The sequence below is a fragment of the Podarcis raffonei genome, chromosome 1 (assembly GCF_027172205.1).
Source record: "Podarcis raffonei isolate rPodRaf1 chromosome 1, rPodRaf1.pri, whole genome shotgun sequence".
In the NCBI taxonomy this organism is placed as follows: domain Eukaryota; kingdom Metazoa; phylum Chordata; class Lepidosauria; order Squamata; family Lacertidae; genus Podarcis; species Podarcis raffonei.
Genome location: NC_070602.1, coordinates 115,828,608 through 115,852,435, shown reverse-complemented (window position 1 = coordinate 115,852,435; position 23,828 = coordinate 115,828,608). Strand labels below are relative to the sequence as shown.

At 42.0% G+C, this 23,828-nt stretch overlaps 2 protein-coding genes and 1 long non-coding RNA gene across 8 annotated transcripts in view; 1 reads left to right on the top strand and 2 right to left on the bottom strand.

Annotated features, from left to right (window-relative positions):
* Nucleotides 1–3,168, bottom strand: part of CHN1 (chimerin 1) — a 102,333-nt gene extending 99,165 nt beyond the window's left edge. The window contains exon 1 of one of the 2 annotated variants that reach the window (XM_053410603.1): nt 2,738–3,168. In XM_053410603.1, coding sequence (XP_053266578.1) covers nt 2,738–2,818 — 81 coding nt within the window. In that variant the 5' untranslated portion in view covers nt 2,819–3,168. The remainder of the gene's footprint in view (nt 1–2,737) is intronic. The other variant, XM_053410612.1, reaches the window with a different exon arrangement.
* LOC128424449 (uncharacterized) lies at nt 2,612–22,485 on the top strand. The gene is made up of 3 exons (XR_008333027.1): nt 2,612–2,745; nt 16,726–16,903; nt 21,939–22,485. It is a non-coding gene; the product is annotated as an uncharacterized LOC128424449 (long non-coding RNA).
* The window catches only part of ATF2 (activating transcription factor 2), a 40,214-nt gene continuing 34,544 nt past the window's right edge, over nt 18,159–23,828 (bottom strand). For all 5 annotated transcript variants that reach the window (XM_053410588.1, XM_053410590.1, XM_053410560.1 and 2 more), the window contains one exon: nt 18,159–21,040. In XM_053410588.1, the coding sequence (XP_053266563.1) occupies nt 20,814–21,040 (227 nt within the window). In that variant the 3' untranslated portion in view covers nt 18,159–20,813. The remainder of the gene's footprint in view (nt 21,041–23,828) is intronic.

The following is a 23,828-nucleotide window of genomic DNA, read 5'->3' as shown; positions in this document are numbered from 1 at the left end:
GTCCCTCCTCCCTCCCATGATTTGCCTATGAATGACTAAAGAGAAACTCTTCTGATCATGTGCTGCTAACTCGTGGATCAGGCATGTCCAACGTGATCTACCAGTAGATCTCTGGAAGATCATTGGCTCCCCACAAAGAAGCTGAACAACTGAAGCTCCCCTAAAAAAAGCTCAACATTTTACCTCCTCCCTGAAAAAACTCAACAACTTTGATCCGAACCCCCCCCAAAATGGGCCTTCCTCCTTCCTAAGAGAAGCTCAACAACTTTGACCTGAATACCCCAAAGGGGGTAGATCACTGCCAGTTTTTAACTCTGTGAGTAGATCGCAGTCTCTTGGGAGTTGGCCACCTCGTCGTAGATCTTGCACAATAGTTTCTTCAAGGGACAATAGTGTCTCTTTGGCAATGCTTCTGTTCATTTGTTTGGTACTCATCACAGGACTGATGCAGAACACAGCTGGTGTTTAGCAATAGAATAATACATTAAAAGGGCACTAAATGCAAGGACCATCTATCTATCTATCTATCTATCTATCTATCTATCTATCTACCTACCTACCTACCTACCTATCTATCTATCTATCCATGGAGAGACAGAGGGAGAAAGAAGCAACATCTGCTAACCACACAAATAATTTTACCGACTACTCAGAAATATGTTTTAAAAGTAACAATAGAGCATCCAAGAGAAGCAACACATCAATAAGAGGTTTGTAGGTTTGTTCTTTGACGTCTGGAGAATGTAGAATTGTACATCATCATCATCATCATCATTATACAATGACTACCAGGATTTTATAAGAGTTGCTGCAAGTGACTGGGCTTTTTGAGTGTGTCTGTGATTTGCTCATTAAGGTTAAATCCCCAAAGTTGGTAATTCACAAAACTACGATCCAGGTTTGAAACAGTGTTTTACACACCTGCAAAGCTTAGGTGTTTCACAGCCTTTTATATTGGCTGTCTTCTGGTTTCTGCAGAGCTGCAGAGACTATGAACTAATCTTGATATTTTCATTGTGCTGGTGACCTCAGCTGCTGCTGCCACTTCACCTGCGCTCCTGGGTTGAGAAGAGGCAGCAATTATCAGGAGAATGGAGAGGGGAAGAAAGAGAAAAATGATGGGCAACTGGTCTCTCACTAGCTATGCAAGGCTTTCATAAGAGTTCTTCAGCCACAAGTAATCTCATTTTAGTCATTAATCAGCAGAGATGGAGGATCAATGAAAGACCTAAGGGAGAACTGCAATGTGAGTAATTTGGCTGGATAGTTTTCCATTACAGGTAGACTTGGGTAACCTAAAGTATAATTTCATAAGTTCTGTACATATCAAGAAATAGCTCTGTAGATAAATAAATTAGGAATCCACCAAGTCTCCCCTGAATAACTTTCACAAAATATAAAGAGCACACTAAATCGTTGGGATAAAAATGCAGCAGCTATAATAACATGAGGAGAAAAGCCCGAGAAAGCAATGCTGAGTCTTAACAAACTTTGCATTACCAGAAGTGTCAGACACTCAGCAAAAATCTGATTCTAAATATGAGAAGTAAACACCATCTCTATAAGATTATGTGGAAACACATTATGCATAAATTCTAATTATGCAAAATTAGTCAGTAGAAAGCACTTCTCAAGTTAAGTAGCAGCTATGAGTTATTTATGTAATGAAATTTGCTTCCACAAATGATATGTTAATATCGAGATTATATTTTGCTTCCTTCACTGTAGCAAAGTCATTTTTAATTATTACGTTAGGAATGTGCATAATTAAGTTTAATAATCAGTTTAAATATATTAATATGCCAGCATATAAAACTCTGCCATTTTATTGCTTTATTTACCAGAAACAGTGCCTACAGCTAAAATCAAATATCAACTGAAAGCTCTTTTTTTAAAAAAAGGACATTTCATTTCTTGGATGTATAGCCTCTCTTGAAATTGTTCAGCAAATTCTATGAAGATGCTCACAGCTTTTGCTGTCCAATATATATATATTATATCTGTTTAGGAGGAAATGCAAATATGTTATGTTCTGTACAAACAACAACAACCCAGTCCCTTTTGGTGAGAACTTCTTTCTCCGATGGCACAGAGAAGCTAAAAATTAAAAAATAAATCACAAATCCATATAGAGCAATATCCTTATTAGACCGTACAGATTTCGGATTTCTTTTTAATGTTTCCATGCCTTTAGAGAGATAGATGCTCATATATATATATGAATGAGTGCCTTGGAAACCAGAGGGATGACAGGGGCGGGGAAGTGATTTCAACACTTCTTTTGAGGGACCCCCACTTACCATTGTTTCAAATGCAAACTCTACAGCAAAAGCTAGTTATTGTATGGACACACAGATGGTGGTGGTGGTGGTTTTTTGTGTTGTTGTTGTTGTTTTTTAAAAGAGATCATCTGGAAAGTCTGGAACTTAGTACTCCGAGATGCCAATCAACTCCAAACCCCCGAAATTGGCAGGGGGGCCAAGCACACGCCCATAAGATGTGCCTCGAGCGGAGACAATGGGAGAAAGAGAGCAGCTTTGTTTTTTTCTAGCCAGGAATTAAGTGAATAAGGAATGCCACAGGCAGAGAGAGAGAGAGGCTGAGAGAGGAGGAGGGGGGAAACCAGGGGGCTCACACCTCTTAAATCCTGCAACGCAAACTCCCTATTGCATGCTGTCTAACTGACAAGGGGGTGGGGTGGAGAGGAGCTGGATGCCGAACGAGAGATCCTACTCACCAAACAAGGTAAGAGCCATTGCGAAGGTGCCGCAAGTCGCAAGATCACGTCGGGGCTGCTCAGGAGGGCTGGGCTGGACATTGGGCTCTGCAAGCTCTCCGGTCCGCGGCGGCGCGCGCAAAAGGCAGGCGGTGTGGGGGGACACACACAAAGAGCGGCGAGGCTGCAATAAAAAGTTATTGCCTTGTTGCCCAAGGAGCCACTTGCCCCAGAGAGGAATGCATTTCTCTCTCAACCCTGGAGAGGGATGGCCGGTGAGAGTTGGGCGTGGGGCGGCCAACTTAAGGAAGCCCCGCCGAGGAAAATGACTCTTTGCTCCTTTTGCAGAAGGAAGCGCGCGCCGCCCGCTTTGGCCACCTCAGGCTGCAGCCCTTCAGGCTCCGGGAGCCATCTTGTTTCGCCACATGACCAAGCTCCTTCCCCTCCCTCCTGCCTCCTCCGCGGCGTTGCCGAGCCCGGCGTGAGTTCCCATGGCAACGGGAGGTTCACGCGCCGCCACCTCCCGTCCCCTGGGCCCCTCCATCTCCATCCACCCCCCACCCACCCCGAGAGAGGCAAGGCCTTGACAAGACGGGGCATGGGAGGAAGGGGTCAGGGCAGCAGCAAGCCTCTAGAAATGAGGGTGGAGGTGCTCTGAGAAAGGGCTGTGGAGGAAGGGGGGGCTGCCCCTTCTCCAAATAAATACGCAGACACCCCCCCCCCCGTCTCCAAAAGCGCATCCTGGAAAAGGGCGCGCGCGGGTTTCCTTGTTTCTGAGCGCAGGTGAGAATTCTGAGGTCACCTGCGGGCTGTGGACCATTCCTCAAGGATGCTTTGCAAGGGCTACTGAAAAAAGGATGCTTCAGTCAGGGGCGTAGTCAGAGGGGGCAGCTGCACCCCCATCCAAAAGAATCAAGTAAATAAGTAAAAATACTTAGCTAACCAAGGTTCTTCACCCCCCCCCAAAAGGAATCCTGGCTACACCCATGGCCTCAGCACGGCTGCTAAAGACAAACAGCTCTACATTATTATCATTTAATAAATTTGTACGCTGCTCTTCATCCAAAGATCCTAAGGCATTCTGCAACAGGAAAAAATGAAAAACAAGAATACAAAATACATAATCAAACAAAAACAAATCGATTGCCCCACCTCATCCCATATTTAAAGAAACCATGGAATGTTTATCAGCCAAAAGGCAGGGGCGAAACTAGGCTTTATTTTACCCAGGTCAAAGACCCAGTTTAACACCCACCCACAAACATCTGCATATGCAGGCTGGGAACCTCAATGGCACCTGAAATATACTCGGAATCGAGAGTGGATTTCATGCTCTTTACTCAGCTCATAGTGGTGAGGAGGAATGAGAGTTCCCCCAAAATATCTGCTTTATATACATTATTTACACAATAGGCTGCACTTCATTGGCTAATTCAGGGATTCTCCTGTAGGCCAATCAGGTTGTGGATTCACTTCCACCTGGAGCTGGATTGGGTGGCTCCTGCGGACCAATCATACTGCTGCATTGTTCTAAGACCAATCAGACTGCTGCATTCTGAATCCTATTGTTCTAGGACCAATCAGACTGCTGCATTTTGGATCCTATTCAACTCAGTACATAACAGCACCCTTCTGGAGGCTTCACCCGGGGCACAAAAAAACAACAACCCAGCTAGCTTCCCTGTAGCTATGGCGCTGTCAAAGGCCTGGTTGAACGTTTGTTGTTGTTGTTGTTGCTGTTTAGTCGTTTAGTCGTGTCCGACTCTTCGTGACCCCATGGACCAGAGCACGCCAGGCACTTCTGTCTTCCACTGCCTCCCGCAGTTTGGTCAAACTCATGCTAGTAGCTTCGAGAACACTGTCCAACCATCTTGTCCTCTGTCGTCCCCTTCTCCTTGTGCCCTCCATCTTTCCCAAAATCAGGGTCTTTTCCAGGGAGTCTTCTCTTCTCATGAGGTGGCCAAAGTACTGGAGTCTCAGCTTCACGATCTGTCCTTCCAGTGAGCACTCAGGGCTGATTTCCTTCAGAATGGATAGGTTTGATCTTCTTGCAGTCCATGGGACTCTCAAGAGTCTCCTCCAGCACCATAATTCAAAAGCGTTGCCTGCTGTCAAAAGATATGTAGTGAAGGCAGCAGGTATGTATTCTGCAAATGGGGAGCCACCGCAGAAAAGGCCTGTTCTCAAGTTGCCGCTCTCCAGGCGGCACATGAAGAAGGTGATGATTGCAGGGTTTTGGGTTGCCATATTTCAAAAAGTAAAAACCAGAACATCCCGAAAAATTGTTGAGCTTTTTAAAGGAAAACCTCAAATGTGATCTTTTTTTAAAAAAGGAAAACCAAAAAGCACCACCTTTCGGAAATTCCCCTTGGACGTTTGGCAGCCCTAGTCTACTTAGGAGGTAGGGAGAGGACAGGTAATCCTTTAGATATTGCAGTCCTGAGCTTTATAGGTCAGAACCCACACTTTGATTTGGGCCCAGAAACTAATTGCCAGCCAGTGCAATAGGGTGAGGATTGGTGCAATATGCTCAAACCATCTTGCCCCGGTGAGCAACCTGACCACCAAATTCTGAACAGGCTGAAGTTTCTGAACTTTATTAGGGTGAACTCTTTGGGGCTTTGAATTTTTGACCTGGCAGCTCTTGGGGGGAAAACACACACGGAATTTCTGATCTTTGACATGCATATGCGGAATCTTGCCTTCTTTCAAAATCAAGCTGTCCTGCCCACAGTTGTGCAGAATATTCTTATGTGTTTACGAAGAAGAGGTCAGAATAGGCTAATATATATGTGGACTGTCCCTGGATCAAGTGACTTTTCTTCTTTAAGTTCTCAAAAGTCTTAACCTAGTTCAAAGTTGCCATCTGAACTAGCCAGATGTTTAACTGATAACCAATCACAGTTAGTCCATCATTTGAAAGACAATACTTTTGAGCCATCTGGGCCAGAAATGGCAACTAGACGTTCTGTTTTGGCGACTGTAACATGGTTTAGGGAGCCATTTAGTGCCTAGATTATATAGCTGAGTTACTAACACTGTGTAACCTGGGTCTGATGAAAGTTATAGTCCAACAACCTCTGAAAGGCCAAAGGTTCCTCGTCTGTGGTGTAAACAGTTTGGCACTAAACTGGAGGAGAACTTTGCTAATTCTTTCCTTGGTGTCATACCAAGGGAGGTCAGTCTGGGTGGAGATAGGAAGGGAAATTAGAAGTGTAGAAAGAGCACTGTAGACTCCAGAAGAGTCATTTGTGCATTTCCTGTAGAGTACTGTCCGAAACTGGTTGATCTTGTTGTTGCACATTCCAGACTTGGAAATGAGTTTTGCATACGGTTATGCCATAGTTATATCTTTAATGGGATCTCCTTAGAGAAACCTGATTAGTCATTACAGGCATACCTCCTTTTATTGCACTTCACAGACATTGTTCCTTGCGAGGATGTGGGTGCAGCTGCAGGCAACCCCGCTGCTTCCAGGGGAAAGAAGCCCCCGGCTGCCACTGTCCTTCTGGCCAAAGGAGTGGAGCTGGCTAGGGCTGGAGCCAAGTTTTCCCCTTGCCGCTCCTGTAGCCAAGGGGCCGTGGCTTAATAGACTACAGTATAGTGTAAACATAACTTTTATATACACTGGGAAACAATTTTGTGTGTGTGACTTGCTTTATTGCGATATTTGCTTTATTGTGGTGGTTTGGAACCGAACCCACAATATCTCTGAGGTATGCCTGCACTTTATCAGCTGCTGGGGGTGGGAAAGGAGGGTGGTTGAATCTGCTGAAAAGAAACCACTGCGTTTGCCCTAATTTACTTTTCCTCTTCAGCTGTGCCCCAAACGCTTCCCTAAATCACAGCAAGCATAATCGGCACCCTGAAGGCTATGTTCATAAATTCTCCTGAAAACCAGAAACATGCACACGGAAATGTCAAGAGATTGTCAAACTTTTCTACAATTCCGTTACATAGTATTGTGTCATTCAGATGAGGCCTTCAGCTGGCCTATCTAGGTTTTAATGCCCAAATGCGCTCGCTCGCGCGCTCTCTCTCTCTCTCTCTCTCTCTAACGTGACTAAATTTGCAAGAAGTCTCTGTGGTTTTTAAGCAAATAAAGCTGTCCTGAAATTGTAAGCTACCTTAGGTTGGCTCTGCTGCACCACAGGCAGATGTGACTGTCCCCTACACAATGATACAGAGGCAATTGCACACCCTCCAAAATTTCTCCAATGAAAATAGGGACTTCCTGTTCAACAACAACAACAACAACTTTATTATTTATATCCTACGCATCTGACTGGGTTGCCCCAGCCAGTTTGGGGGCTTCCAACATATATAAAAACATAATAAAACATTAAATGTTACAAAACTTACCTATATAGGGCTGCCTTCAAATGTCTTCTAAAGGTTGTATAGTTACTTATCTCCTTGCCTCGGGGGTCACACAACTCCATTCCTTCCAACATTTTTCTGATGAAAATAGGGACGTCCTAAGGAAAAGCAGGACATTCCAGGATCAAATCTAAAACCAGGACAGCTTCTGTAAATCCAGGACTGTCCCTGGGAAATAATGACACTTGGAGGGTCTGCAATTGCCCCTTCCCCCTACAAGCAATGGTTTGAGAAAAAGCATACCCCCAGGAAGAAGATATGAAAGACATACGTACTGGAACAATCAAGATTCTCACAGCAAGGATCATGGCCTGAACAGAACATTCCCCCACTCCCCTCTATTACTACACATTGCTTAAATCACCTTTTTTGCCATTTTCATTGTCTTAGATTCTATGTTCTGAACAATTAATAAAAATTAATTGTAATAAAGTACTTGATATGTTTAACTCTGTGTAATAGTTTATACTCAGTGCTTTTTTCTAAAAAATAGTCAGTTTTTTTCTAAAAAATTTTTTAAGGGGTACTGTCATTTTGACTCAAGAAAATCACCATTTTATAGTTCAAATCGGGTAAAATAAATACAGTAAATGGACAAAAGTACTGTACAAAGAACATGCATTACTTCATATTACACAGCTGACAACTCACAGTAACTGCCACGTTGGCATGAGGTTTCATCAGTAAAACACCATACATCCACATTCCACACAGCTTCACACATTAAACGCTTGCTTCCGTCTGAGACTCAGGAAACACCAGGAAAGGAAAGGAAGCCAACATCGGGGGTAGCAACGGAACTGATGATTCACTGTACTAGAGAAGAAACTAACATTTGTAATTTTTTTTAGTTTCTTCTCCTGTTGAGATTCACAAAATGTTTAGGGGTATGTGTACCCCTGTGTCCTCCCAGAAAAAAAAAATCACTGATAGTATTCAAACTAATTATATATTTCTACATATATCAAATCAGGATTGGGCCCTGAGTTACTTGCTCCAATACAGTGATTGTCTCAAGTGCTTGGGCAGGGTGTTTTATATTCAAAATAGCTGTTTTGTTGACATGACCCTCTATGAAAGCCTCAGAAAACATCTTAAATACTCAGAAAGTAATACAGTGGTATCTCAGGTTACATACGCTTCAGGTTACAGACTCTGCTAACCCAGAAATAGTGCTTCAGGTTAAGAACTTTGCTTCAGGATGAGAACAGAAACTGTGCTCCGGCGGCAGCAGGAGGCCCCATTAGCTAAAGTGGTGCTTCAGGTTAAGAACAGTTTCAGGTTAAGTACGGACCTCCGGAATGAATTAAGTACGTAACCTGAGGTACCACTGTAGATGAGCCACCTTCAGTACACATAAATGCAGCACCCCACTTCACATGGGCAACAAATGTAAGTCATGCAAGTTAGAGAACATTATTTTCATATCCATTTCCATGTGTGCAGTGTTGCCTGGGCAGGCAGATCTGCAGTTTAATGCGAATACATATCTCTGTCTTAACAAACACATCCTTCCACGTCTGCTGCTCTTGGCTCAAGCTCCCTGTCTAAATGTGGATTTCCCTCAAAACGTCAGTTGTGGTTCTTGGTATGCAGTAAAATGAGGGTGTTATAGGACTATAATAAGGAGTTGGATCACCACAGCTTTGTATTCAGCGATGCCATCTTCTGCTGGTGGTTCCCTCACTGCAAGAAGCAAGGTTACAGGGAACCAGGCAGAGGGCCTTCTCGGTAGTAGCGCCCTCCCTGTGGAACGCTCTCCCTTCAGACATCAAGGAAATAAAGAACTATACAACTTTTAGAAGACATCTGAAGGCAGCCCTGTATCGGGAAGTTTTTAATATTCGATGCTTTATTATCTTTTATATATTCTGTAAGCCACCTAGAGTGGCTGGAAAAACCTAGCCAGATGAGTGGGGTATAAATAATGAAATAATAATAATAATAATAATAATAATAATAATAATAATAATAATGGCTGCACTTTGGAGCAGAAGTCCAGGGAAGCAGCAGGAAGTCCCCCAAGCACAACAGGGCTGGCTTACCACGTTTTTTTAGATAAAGGAAGTAATATAAAGAGGAAGCCCTCTTAAGACCATTAAGCCTAGAGACTAAGATCACCTATCCGTACCACTGCTTGTATTGGTATGTTTATTATCGTTTATATAAAAAAAGGATGTTGAAGGATGCCATATAAATCCCATAACACATATGTATATATAGGATTTTCGGTTCTTTCAAAGAACTGAAAAATAGCACTGGGGAAATGTTGCCGAAATAGTCTCCCAAATGAGATGGGTGCAAGTGATTTGGAAATATGCAAAACAACACATTGAGGGATGTAAGTAAAAAAAAAAAAAATTAGAAGAGAAGAATGTACTATTTGTTTTGACCTGAGTTGAGAGCAATTTGGAATTAATACACAAGGGCTGCTTGATAATTAAAGTTTCATTCTTAGATTCCATGGAGAATTGTAACCACAGCCATTATTTTGCTCCGTCAGGTCCATTTAGGACAACATTACACGATCGTTTGAGAAGGTTAAATGAAGCCAATGAAGAATTTGGGATACTGCCTCGTCGACCGCATGTATTGAAACCGCTTGCCCATTAAGATGAAAGGCCTATCCAGCTCAGTTTTGTTTCTTCAAGAACCAACAATTCTCGTTGTTATAGAAATCTGTTACGGCTGCACAATGAACATTCCATTCTGTCCTGCTTACCTCAAGGTTCCAGAAATCTAGAATATGGGAATACCCACACATGAAAAGTAATTACAGTGGTACCTCAAAAGTCGAACGGAATCCGTTCCGGAAGTCAGTCCGACTTCCAAAACGTTTGGAAACCAAAACGTTTGGAAACCAAATCACAGTTTCCGATTGGCTGCAGGAAGCTCCTGCAGCCAACTGGAAGCCATGGAACCCGCGTCGGACATTCGGGTTCCAAAGAATGTTCGCAAAATGGAACACTCACTTCCGGGTTTGCGGCGTTCGGGAGTCAAAACGTTCGACTCGCAAGGCGTTCTTCAACCAAGGTACAACTGTATTTCAGCAATGAAATTTCACCACTGCTATTATAGATGGATTCATGCACCTGCTATACCTTAAGATATAACAGCAACAATTTTATTAAAATCAGCAAGGAGCAAATGGCAGTTCTTATTTCATTCTGCAACACTGTAGAAGGGCAGTGTTGATTATTAAAGTTTCATTCTTAGATTCCGTGGTAGATTCATACCACTGTAAACAGTAATACCTTTTTCCAAAAAATCCTGGGAATTTTAGTTTGTTAGGACTGCTGAGAGATGTATGGGGAACCCTATCTCCCTCACAGAATGACAATTCCCAGAGTGGTTTAACACTCATTCTCTCTGGGAAGTCTTGGAAAGCCCACCCTCAACTAATTAGCCTGTGACAACCACTAAAGGTAAAGGTAAAGGGACCCCTGACCATTAGGTCCAGTCGTGACCGACTCTGGGGTTGCGGCGCTCATCTCGCTTTATTGGCCAAGGGAGCCGGCGTACAGCTTCCGGGTCATGTGGCCAGCATGACTAAGCCGCTTCTGGCGAACCAGAGCAGCGCACGGAAACGCCGTTTACCTTCCTGCCGGAGCGGTACCTATTTATCTACTTGCACTTTGTGCTTTTGAACTGCTAGGTTGGCAGGAGCAGGGACTAAGCAACGGGAGCTCACCCCATTGCGGGGATTCGAACTGCCGACCTTCTGATCGGCAAGTCCTAGGCTCTGTGGTTTAACCCACAGCGCCACCCACGTCCTGTGACAACCACTACCCAGTCACAAATAACCTGCTTTTTAGGGAAGGTGATTGAGAGGGTTGTGGTGTAACAATTGCAAGTACTCTTGGATGAAGCAAATTGTCCTGACCAATTTCAATCTGGATTCAGGCCTCGTTATGGGACTGAATCAGACTTGGTCATCCTGATTGGTGACCTTTATCAGGAGAAGGAAGTGGGGAAGTGTGTGACTGTATTATTCTTGATCTCCCAGAAGCTTTTGATACCATTGACAATGCTATTCCAATGAGTATTGCTATCCCAATGGGTATTGGAGAACACTATTTTATAGTGGTTCTGATCCTATCTCCAGGGTCAGTTTCAAAGAATAAAATTGAGTGATTGTCTGAGAGTTGTGCTGTGATATCCATCTTGTTCCCCGTGCTGTTTAAAAATCTTTTAACCAGCTTGCTCACACTTAAGGCTATGAAAATGTTTGCACTGTTTACAAAAATGTCTTTGCCTTGTAACAACTGCGTTTACTTTTTTTCCAGATCTCTGAATAAAGGTTAATAATGTCAATCGGGGGAAATGCCTTTCGTTTCAAAAGTATTTTCCCAACATTATTTTCACTCGCCACTAGATGGTGCTTTATTTCAAAGTATGATGGAACAGTAGAAAACTAGGGTTTTGAAGGAAAGAAAACGACTGCTAGAGAAGAATAGAGTTATCTAAGGGGGGTTATCTAGTTGACTGATTTGACTGATGTGGCAGTGTCTGTTCTTCAGGTTATCTGACTTCTGTTTCACATAGTTTTTGGTCACATTGCTTCCACTGAGATCTACAGATAAAGGGTGGTATAAAAAATTTAAGAATAATAATAAAAGGGCGGAAAGGTAGTGGTGGGTGGGTGGGTGGGTGTGTGTGAGGGAGAGAGAGAGAGAGAGAGAGAGAGAGAGAGAGAGAGACTCTTTAAAAGTTCTCATTGCCTAATGGAAGAAATTCAGAGGATGACTCCAGTGTCAAACCAATGAATTAGAATCAAATCTGTTGGCAAGAGCTCTTTGTTGGGTATGAGTAAAGGCAAGGCCAGCTCAAGACATTGCGCTGCCTGAGGCAAAGGGCAAGATGATACTCTTCCTCCAAGTGCACATACAGTGGTATCTTGGTTCTCAAACTTAATCCGTTCCGGAAGTCCGTTCCCAAACCAAAGCGTTCCAAAACTAAGGTGCACTTTCCCATAGAAAGTAATGCAAAATGAATTAATCCGTTCCAGACTTTTAAAAACAACCCCTAAAACAGCAATTTAACATGAATTTTACTATCATCATCATCATCATCATCATCATCATCATCATCATCATTTATTACGGTCAAAGACCAGCTCGAAAAGCACAACTGGGACAGCTTTCACAAGAATAAAATATACATGTAAAGCAGTGTACAACAACAGCTTAAAGATTAAAATCTAAGATAAGCGCATATACACATAAAGACCTCAAAATTTGAGCTACCATAAACATTGGCTCTGACACCCTGGAGGCCAACTTCAACTGTTTTCCTAGCGAACTAATTTGTTTTGGGGGACGGTCTGCACCTGCAAATCTGCGCGCAGAATCTGGCGACCATCCAGGTCGTCTTGTGGTCTTTGCCTAAGAGGAGAAAATTGAGTTTAGACTTCTTCTTTTTTTTAACTATCTAACAAGACCATTGATCCACAAAATGAAAGCAATAATCAATGTTCTGTACTATAAAATAAGACAGTATTGTAGATGATAAAAATTAAAATTGTTGTTTGGAAGCTAAGCTGTTCGAAAACCGAGGTACCACTGTACAGGGGACCATTGGACTGGTACTCCAATACTGGCGAAAGGGCTGTGTCTTCCACTGCCCTGGAGGGCAGCAGGCTATAGGACAGGCCATGTGGTGCTCATAGTTCTGGCCACTTCCCCCACCTCAGTATCTGGTGCCTGAGGCAGCTGCCTCATCGAAGGGATGGCCCAGAATAAAGGCAAAGGTTTCTTGGCCCACTACCGGTATTAATATAGACATGCTAGGACAACTGTAGCCCTGTTCTGGCACGATAAGCCTAACACATGAGCAGAGCAGCCCTGTCCTCGTCGCTGCATGTAACTTTTCCCTCAGTATCTTCGCTCACAGTGGGAACATCTGCGAAGAGAAAGCCTTTGCTCCAAATGCTCTGGTTATACAGTGGTACCTCAGGTTACAGACGCTTCAGGTTACAGATGCTTCAGGTTACAGACTCCGCTAACCCAGAAATAGTACCTTGGGTTAAGAACTTTGCTTCAGGATGAGAACAGAAATCGCGTGGTGGCAGCAGGAGGCCCCATTAGCTAAAGTGGTACCTCAGGTTACCTAAAGTAAAGGTAAAGGGACCCCTGACCATTAGGTCCAGTCGTGACCGACTGGGGTTGCGGCGCTCATCTCGCTTTATTGGCCAAGGGAGCCGGCGTACAGCTCCCGGGTCGTGTGGCCAGCATGACTAAGCCGCTTCTGGCGGATCAGAGCAGCGCACGGAAACGCCGTTTACCTTCCCGCCAGAGCGGTACCTATTTATCTACTTGCACTTTGACGTGCTTTCGAACTGCTAGGTTGGCAGGAGCAGGGACTGAGCAACGGGAGCTCACCCTGTCGCGGGGATTCAAACCGCCGACCTTCTGATCGGCAAGTCCTAGGCTCTGTGGTTTAACCCACAGCGCCACCCGCATCCCTTAATATGCCACCTATTTATAAATAATTTTTTATATGCCACCTATTTATAAATAATTATTTATATGCCATCTATCTGACTGAGTTGCCTAAGCCACTTTGGGCAGCTTCCAACAAATTAAAACCCAGCAAGACATCAAACATTAAAAAACTTCCCCATTCAGGGCTGCCTTCAGTTGTCTTCTAAAAGTCAAGATTATTTCCTTGACATCTGATGGGAGGGCATTCCACAGGGCAGGCATGACTACCCAGAAGGCCCTCTGCCTGGTTCCCTGTAACCTCACTTCTCATAGTGAGGGAACCACCAGAAGGCCCTCAGAGCTGGACCTCAGTGTCCGGGCTGAATGATGGGGGTGGAGACGCTCCTTCAGGTATACAGAGCCAAATGTTTTGTTGTATTTCCTATACACCCATATGAATATATATCTGCCAGCAGAGCAAAACACCTTGTATACCTAATAGTAGTGGCCTCTAGTTTTTTTTTAAAAAAGGCTTATGCCATCATACTTTTGTTGTTATTTTTAAACTTCAAAGCCACTAGTAGCAAACCAGTGACATTTCTCAGATAACTAGCAGTACAAACAACTCTGTTCCCATAAAACTGCCCATAGTTCATGGTCAAATCCTACTGCAGACAAGCCCCTAAGTCACTCCTGGTCAACCACAGTATGCAAGCCTAGTTGAAATAAAGAACTCAAGGCTTAACTCAAATTTAATACCGTTTGCTTCAGTCATATTAAATTGGCTTCTGTCCAGGTACTTTGGATGTGGGTTAGAGGCTGGTAGTATTGATTTCTTGCTCTAAATGAGAGCTGTTTAAAGAATGCTTATTACTAGCAAATTCAGAAGTGCTTGCACACAATCTCACCATATTTTCTTTAAAATATAAACTCTCAGAGGGCAGATTATGGTGCATCAAACACAATGTCAGATACCTTGGCAGTTATAAATATGTAGGAAACTTGCCGTACAATCTTGTCCTGCTTTTTGCTTCTGCTACACCAGCAGGTAAATAATGGAGGATTTACCTTTACCACTCTAAGAAGGATAATGACATCTCCCCCTGTCTGTTCCCCCATCTATTGACACCTTGTTCCTCACTCTCAAGTTTCCAGTTGCTCATCTGCTGTGCTCACCATCCTCTGTGTGCTAGTGTTTCATGCCAGATCGGTATAGTTAATGATGGTGCTGATCTGATGTGTATTATTGAGACCTGAGTGGGTGAGCTGGGAGGAACTGCCATGGTGCTTCAACCCTTACCCACTTGACTTATTAATGCATAATGGGTGGATCTAGAGTGTAGTCAATCCATCTTTGCATGAACAAGTAGTCTTGTTCTTCTTAAAAGAGGTATCAATTCAACAACTCATGAAAAAGCTCACCTTGCCTCCATTGGCTTGACAACTTTTTGAAGAGTTCCAGGACGCTGAAGTCTGTTCAGATGGCTCTGTATAACATTGCAGGAACCTCCAGTGATATATCTTAATAGGTATGTGGAAACACATCTGATGGAGACCTCAATCAGGCATATGGAGGTAAGACATCTCACTTCTTCACTGCTGACATTGTAACTTCTTGTCATCTCTGGTTTCCCACTTTTCTATTTGGAATTGTCAGGAGAACAATACAATCTGTACAAAGCTGTATCCAACCAAGTTAAAGAACAGACCTGGTGAAACCAATGGACATGATTAACTGAAGCTCCTTGATTTCAACAGGTTGATGCTGAGTAGAATTTAGTTGAATGCAATCCTCTAAGTCAGGGATGGCCAAACTTGGCCCCCCAGCTGTTTTGGGACTACAATTCCCATCATCCCCGACCACTGGTCCTGTTAGCTAGGGATGATGGGAGTTGTAGTCCCAAAACAGCTGGAGGGCCAAGTTTGGCCATCACTGCTCTAAGTATAGAGCTGTTTCTGTAGCCCAGATCTGAAGGTGGTGCCCTGAAGGAGCCTGAGGCTTGTGAGAATACAGATCTGGAAGCAAACAAAACTCAGGTAACCATAACCATTTCTTGCATTCTGTAGAATCTAATGATCTGATGTTGCTCTCTTCCACGTAGACATTGAATGCTAGAAAGTACTCCTTCCCAAGTATGGTGCAGGGAACTTCCCTGACATAAAATTGTTAATAAAGCTTTTCCTGCCACTGCTCTATGATTTAATGGAGGGGATTACAGTACTTTGTTTTCTAAAACCATCTCGACTAGAATGGTTAGACTGGAGTCTTTGGGTCTGGAAAAATGGCTCCACTTAGCTGTTTCATTATCTTTCTTTAGAAGACACGTGGCCTTCTCTTCATTGGGTGTAATGCAGAAGGGATCCAGGACCCAACAGAAACAGTTTGGATTCCGAGAAGGGGAATGCAGCCAGGTTATTGTTGGATACTTGGACACAATTACGGTCATTGGAGCCCTTACATCCAGCTGGTTGTCAATTCAGATGGTTGATGTGATAAGCATAGTCAACTGAATAGCCATATACGGGGAGAGATACAACCCAGACATCTGTTTTTGGAACTGCCCAGCAACTCCCCAAGCTGGTAACTTGCAAATTAAGTTTTTTAACTTGGGAGCAAGATTTTAATATAACAGGATGTGCACCTATTACTCTTGCATTGGCTGGAGATTGTTCAAAAGCCACCATCACAATGTGGCAACACGCTGCTTTCACTCTTCCTAGGCTTTTCTAGTCTAGATCTCAAGGAAAATCCCAGATGCATCCAAGCACTCCCTCTTGGGACAGATGTTCTGTACATCTCCCAGTATCCCTGATCGTTGGCCTTATGGGCTGGGAATGATGGGAGTCCATAACATCTGGAAGGCACTAGATTGGAGAAGACTGTGTGACAGGAAAGCTCATTCAAAGATGTTTCAAATCAGATAAAAGGAGGTCCTGCATACAGGGTTTTGAGGGGCCATCATGTCAGTAGGGAAATAGAATATATACCAGATTGGCACACACGTGATCATAATGGGTATCATACCAGTTCAGTGTCTCTGGCACATGTTGGAGCATGTCACCAAGCCTGTAGCCACTAGCAGAAGTTGAGTGTTTAGGCAAGCTAATCCCTGGCTTCCTGCTTGTCTTTTTTGGAGTAGGGATGGGAGAGGAAGAACCATTTTGCCTAATAGTCAATTCTTGCTATTGTGTTCTCTCTGTCATTAGTAACTGGTCAAGTAGTGCTCCAGCTCAGATCTCCCATCTCCACAAAGGCAGGCAAGGAGAAAGTCACTGCTTGTTGCTACGGTCTGTTGTCCCTGACAAGGGGACAACATTCCCAATAATTCAGAATGTCCTCCTGAGCCTGCCCGATAAATTTTCGTGCTTGATTTTCAACACATGGGTAAGTAGTACATAGCTTGCCAACTTTTTAAATTGTGAGCCAATGAGTGCAGCTAACAAATGTTTCTATCATTCAATGACAAATACACAGCATCTGTTCTTCATTTAGCCACATTATCTACTTTTCCCACAAAAATAATTAGCCCTTCAGCACGGTTGCTCAGTTTGTTAATCGAACGGGACAATAAAAGCTATGGCAAAGAAATCAAAACATCCTCCTCTTTGTTATAAATCACAGAGGATGCACACATTGATCACTTCAATGCTCGATGACCTGGTAGTGGCAAGAACAGCTTTATGCAACTGTGGAACTCAATTCACCTACAAAAAATGTTCTACCTCTAGAACACACAACCCCAACAGCTAGACTAGGATCGCTACCAGAAGACCTGCTTATGAGCAATCATTCTGATTTGTTTGCGGGGAGCTAGATAACATTGTGTCAAACAAGTGTTGTGTCACCCTTTCTAATGTGTTTTCCTGTCTTTTTCCTTATAGCAAAAAGTTTGATCTTTGGGGGAATTGGGTGCACATGCCCTCAGGGTTAGCGTCTCAGTCCCAGGAAGTATAAGCCTTTCATCCAAGGACTCGCCAACATGCAGCTGAGGAAAGGCAAGTTCAAGAATGGAGAATCAGTCTTGGTCCAAACATGATCCGGAAACAAGAACCGGCAACAGTTGAAGGTCAATCTCACAGGGAGTTCAGAAAAGATCTAACACAGCAAGGCAAGGGATCTAGAATCAGGAACAAGGATCGAAAGATCAAGGAACGAGAGACCAGTGTTGTTTCCAGCAACTAGAAGGCTCAAAAAGACAACCGTATAACCTCTGGCCTTCGAGAGTGTACCCCAACCCCAGCTGCTAATACTAGTTTCACAGATTGACTAGTTTCTCACAAGTAGACATGTAAGCCATGCAATGGCTCTGGGTCTATAGACACACACTATGTTGTTGCTCTTTGGTATTGCATCCCATTTAAGAACAAGCATTCCACAAGAAGCTCAAATGACAAACCTATTTCCCCATTGCCAGAGAAAGTAAAACTGTAAATAGAAATATGTCCAGGCTGTCCAGGCTCTCTTCAGTCCCAACTTTTCCCACTAAGAAGTTGCTCAAAACAGCTTGAACATTTCAATGTTATGCTAAGGCCATCAGGGCAAGCGTTTCAGTTCTATAGAAACGGCAGGAACCATTGCAGCAGAAAAGAAATCTGATGCCGTCTTGGCCTTTCAGAAGTTAGAATTGCAATGCAGTAGATACAATTTAAAGATAGATTTTATTCTCTGATGACTTACTCATGCAAACTGCACATTGAAGAAAAACAGTACAGTTTGTGAAACATGTCAAATGCAAGGATCTCGAATGCGAAGTACAGAAGTAGTGTGACATACATTTTAAAACGGAATCTATGGTTATACAACTGTTCTCTTGTTTGCTGAACATAGGATTTTAACTAATCCCTTCATTAAAATCATTTACATCTCTCCTTGCACATATTTAGATTTATTTTACAACAGCAACAGCTTTATTACTAAAAAACAACAACAAAAAACTTTGTATTAAATAAGGTTTAAAAATAGGACTGTATTATACAACGTCAGGCACTGCTAATGCATGAACACCATTCATTTCAGTGGGCTGCTTAGGAGCAGAAATGAAGGTGGGTAGCAGAGCAGTACCTGGCAGATTATGCCTAGATTTAGTGGAGGAAATATAACCACTTTGTTCATCCAATCCACACACTCTCCACCCCGATCCATAGGAGGAGGAGTATGTGTGGAAGCAGGCTTCTACGTGTATATGAACTTGTGGAATTGCAAACCATGAGTATGCATCAGGCACACATACAAACGTAGACGTCATATACCTGCACTGCATGGCTTTCCACTGTATTTGCATCTCCATCCCAGTGTGATTAGAGTTGAATCCTCCAGAGAGGATTTTTTTTTAATAGAATTCACAGTTTGTGCTGGAGACTTCGTCACTATACTTGTGGGTTAAAAATAAAAGAAAATTAAAGCTTGTTTCTGAAATTAACCCTTTAAAAACTGATAAAATGAAGGTGTCTGGAGAACGTTTTGCAAACTATGCAAAAAAAACCTTGTTTCCTTACATTTTTAATACACAAAATATTTAAATTCTTATTTTCAGACTTAAAGCACTGAAATGATATATACATAATTTTAGGACTTCGTTCAGCTTCCATTCTAGTTTGGTTGTAAATCATACAAATTAAGAGTTGCTCTCTGCCATTACCACCAATTAAAATCCAATGATTTAAAACTGAATGTTTCATAGTTTGATGGCACCCTAGGTTAAAACAGAGCATAGAACATATGAGTTACACAAACCCACAATAAATGCATTAAATGTTTGTTATATACATAATGGAATTCTTTTTTTACTGCCAGATGCTGCTACTGTGTAGTTTTTCTCTGCTGTTATGCAAAGTTTTTCTGGTATGACAGCACATACCTGTTTTTTTTCTTTTTGCACTTTTACAACTTAATCGTAAAATATTATATATTTTTAACATGAGTACAGAATTAAAATAGATAATGGCACATTAAAAAACTCAATATCCTGCAGATGATTGGATAATGAGAAAAAGTGTACCTACAATCATCTTATCAGAAACAAACTACATCATGGAATGTTAGTTATCCAAATTCACACGGTAAATAACATTTCAAAAACTGCAATCACCTACCAAGCCAGCATCACACTGAAGGCATCTTTAAACATTCAAGCACAGATTGCCGGCGTAACTACTGAACCATTCTCTCGCTGTCTCATTCATACACACATACACACGTCACACTATAATTACATTGTTTCCACGGTACGGTAAATATTGATTTTTTTTCTCCCCACAAGAAAAGTATCAAAATTTTGCTACTAAAAGATGACAGTGCTTACACAAGAATAAAGTACAAGTTACCTTGCAAATACAATACAATAACAAAAAAAAAGGGTCTTGAGTAGTTTGATGAGGGAATTTCAAGCTTTCCTGGCACCCATACTATCTTTCAGTATGAATAAGCTCCTCTTTAAGACTCAAGAAACCACAAAATATCAAGTGAGCTTTGAAAAAGTATTCCATCTTTCACAACCCTGTTCAGAATCTTTCCGTTGTTCTTGGCTGTTTAGGAAGAGGGTATAGCTGCAGGTTTTTGTTTTTGCAGCAGAAGCAAAGCTCCTGATTTTATAAAATGGAAGTGCTAGCTAAGCTGACATCTATTTTAAAAAAGAAAATCTAGCTAGTAATGACCCTGATCAAGATTACATATGTGCATAAAAAGTACTGTATTCCATATACTGTACTGGCCCTGTTAAACAAAATTCTTTAAAAATACAGTTAAAAAGCCAAAGAAAATGCTACACAATATAATCAAACATATTCTCCCAAAGTTTTCCCCCCCTCTCATAATGTGCAAAACAATATAAAGGCAAAAAAGACTAAAAGCAAATTTCCTGTTCCTGTCTTTTTCTCTTGCCTAGTGCTTTAATGATCTTGTAGAGTTTACGAAGTCAATAGGATTCTATGCAGAACTTTGGTATAAAATATTACAAGATTACTATCACAGTTTTTTGGGGTGAGCATTTTACGTGACTGCTTGGAATACCACCAAATTAAAGTAGTAAGTACATTTAAACTGTACCGACACTTTACATGACGAGCACTGAAAATAACTAGCAATCCTAATTAGGAAAGGAAAATGAACTTGGTGTCTGTTAAGAGACTACAACCCGCTGTGCCATTCCTGTTCGCCAACTTTCAAAGCCAAATTCAAGTTTGAATTTTACAGATGAATCATTTTTAAGCTACAGATTTCTCCTAAATGAAGGCTGCTTTCCTTGGTTTCCCTTTGAAGTTGCTAAGGAGTATCTAAAAACAACGCAAGTTTTTAATCAACTTCCTGAAGGCTGCGACTGAGATGGAGGAGCCATTACAATCTGCGAAAGCACTGGCTCTGTACTCTGGTCTGCCATCTGGGTGAGAACCGATGTAGCCACTGCTTCTGCCTTGGAGGTTGAGCTTACACCATTGGAAGTGCTGACCGAACTATGCTGAATAGCTTCTGTGTGAGGACTACTTGGCACGGAAATGTCTTCGGAACTATCATCTTTATCTGTAGCTGAAAAAGAAAACAAAAACATTTCCATGTCCTCGTCAATGAAATGTGCAATTCGAATATGAGATGCTAGTTCCATATGCTGTATAAATTACCTGAAGGATTTTGACGATAGCCAAAGCAGTGGGACTGAAATATTGGATTAGGGAAAAGTACACTTATTTTAAATAAATAAAAAAATTGTCCAGTAGCACCTTAGAGACCAACCAAGTTTGTTCTGGGTATAATATTTCGCGTCCATGCACACTTCTTCAGATACACAAAAGCTTATACCCAGAACAAACTTAGTTCATCTCTAAGGTGCTACTAGATATTTTTTTTATTTATTTCATCTGCATCAGACCAACACGGCTACCTACCTGCACTTATTTTAAAGTTATGTTCTAACAAATTCAAAAACTTTGGGAATTTTTACTGGAATACCTAAATATTTTAAGATGTGACAGCTCAAGAGCATGCAGTTCCCTTCTGTTATTTAGATTTTAAGGGGGGAAAAGGAAGGCACTGACAACTTAACATAAGAATTTTAGCATACTTGATGAGCTGTGTGCATAAATGTATGTTTCCTGAAAACAACTGAAAAAAGTTAAATATAACTCTGACTTTGATTGAACCAGCACTGCAACCATTCTAGTTGTCCAATGTAACATGTATTGTAATCATTCATTACATTATTAATTAATTTTATGAAACGAAAGTGGAACATTTTTGTAAAAAATAAAGCAAAAGTGGAAACTTTTCCACATCACAGATGACACATCAATCAACTTAAGAGGATTTTAATTTTCATCAATCCTATAAAGTGGCCATGATGGAGAAAATAATGTTGTACATTTACTAACATAATTTTATAGTATAGGTAAATTCTACGTTCTGACACAGCTGTTTTTTGTATCTGAAGGCACCTATGTTATCAAGACCACTGAACAAAAGAAAATGAAGACTTGACAGACAAAGCGTTTCTGCGGACATTACCTCAAACATAGCATTGGATCCTGATTTGCTTCCACTGAAGGATGACACTGACAAGACAGTGGGTGGGTGAAGAGGCAATTTGCAGCACCAAGCACTACCTCTCCCAACTCTCTAAAACTACTCCTTTTTTGTGGGGGGAGGGGACACTAAGAATTGCAGGGGGAATTCTCATTTCTGCACCCCACTTCCCCTAATGGGAGCATCTCGCAAGCAGAGTTCTGCTCACAGGGACTTGAGACCCACAGCAATTAATTACTGTAAGTCCTTTCCCAAATAGCTGGCTTTTGCACTGAGGAATCTCTAATTCAGACTTGTCTAAAAAATGCTTCCAGTACACCAGGATCTTCTCTGAGGGAATCTCCTGAAACGTCATCACAGTTAAGGATTACAACGTGCCAGTTATGGATGTAGCCTTTTTCAAGTGAAGCCATTTGGTACTGCACTTTCACCTTTAACGTGCATGAACTTGCCAGTTAAGGTCAGAGATGCTGTAGCAATTATTACAGAGTTTATGCTTAGTTTATTCTAAACATCTAAGATGGTGCCTGAGGAAGATGCGAACATTGCCTAGAAGAGAAGAAGAGTTTGGATTTGATATCCCGCTTTATCACTACCCTAAGGAGTCTCAAAGCGGCTAACATTCTCCTTTCCCTTCCTCCCCCACAACAAACACTCTGTGAGGTGAGTGGGGCTGAGAGACTTCAGAGAAGTGTGACTAGCCCAAGGTCACCCAGCAGCTGCATGTGACGAGCGAAGATGCGAACCCGGTTCACCAGATTACGAGTCTACCACTCTTAACCACTGCACCACACTGGTTCTCACACTGGCCTAGCACAACATAAAGAAGAAGCTTTTGTTTCATGGTGCATTTTGTGTTCTTATTTTGTGTTTTTATGTTGTGAACTGCCCTGTGATCTTCAGTGAAGGGTGGTATACAAATTTAATAATATAAAGAAGGACTGGTGGTAGCCCCCTGGGAAGTTGCTTCTACTATCCCTCTTGCTTTCTTCAAGGCTTCAGTGAGTTGTATCACTTGTTTTCAGTATTTTCATAATGTAGCTGAGGCACCTTATTAAGAATATGCTAGGCTATACAGACTACAGAATGGAATTCAAGGTCAAGCAAATGTTCCATCTGTGCAACCATATCAGCATGCCAGATGGAACAATCCTGCCTCCATCTCAACATGGGTTTTCTTCTGACACCCCCCCCCCGCCAATTTTGAGGGAAAGCCCCAATGAGCTAGTGGAAGTCCTTCCACTGGGCTTCTTCCAGCGACGGGGCTCTATTGGTGAACCCTGCACTATAAATCTGATTCTGTCCAATCCATCTTATTGCATATTTACAATGAGCAATTATGTATAGTTATTCCTGCAGACCATAATCCAATATCCGCCAACAATGACAACACACACTGCAAATGAGTTTGCAATAGTGCAAATTTTGGAGTATGCACTTTCTCTCTGTGTTAGTACTTTAAACTTGCAAGCTAAATGTACAGCCAGATAGTTCTCTTTCATAATATCAGCATTCAAGACACCTAAGCACATTCAGCAAACTATGCATGCATAATGTAATCCTATAGCTGCTTCTATATGGAATAATGTTGTTTTGTCAGATGGGAACCATAATGGCCTCATCCCTGCAACAATCATTGTTAATATAAATTCAAAACATATTTCTGCACGGTTTCAATTTGCTCCAAGATGCCACTTTCCATCCTGTCAAATGACTGGAGATCAAAAGGACCGAGATTTATAAGCTCAAAACTGACAAAATCAGAGTTCTAAATATATACAGCCACAGAGTGTTGCTA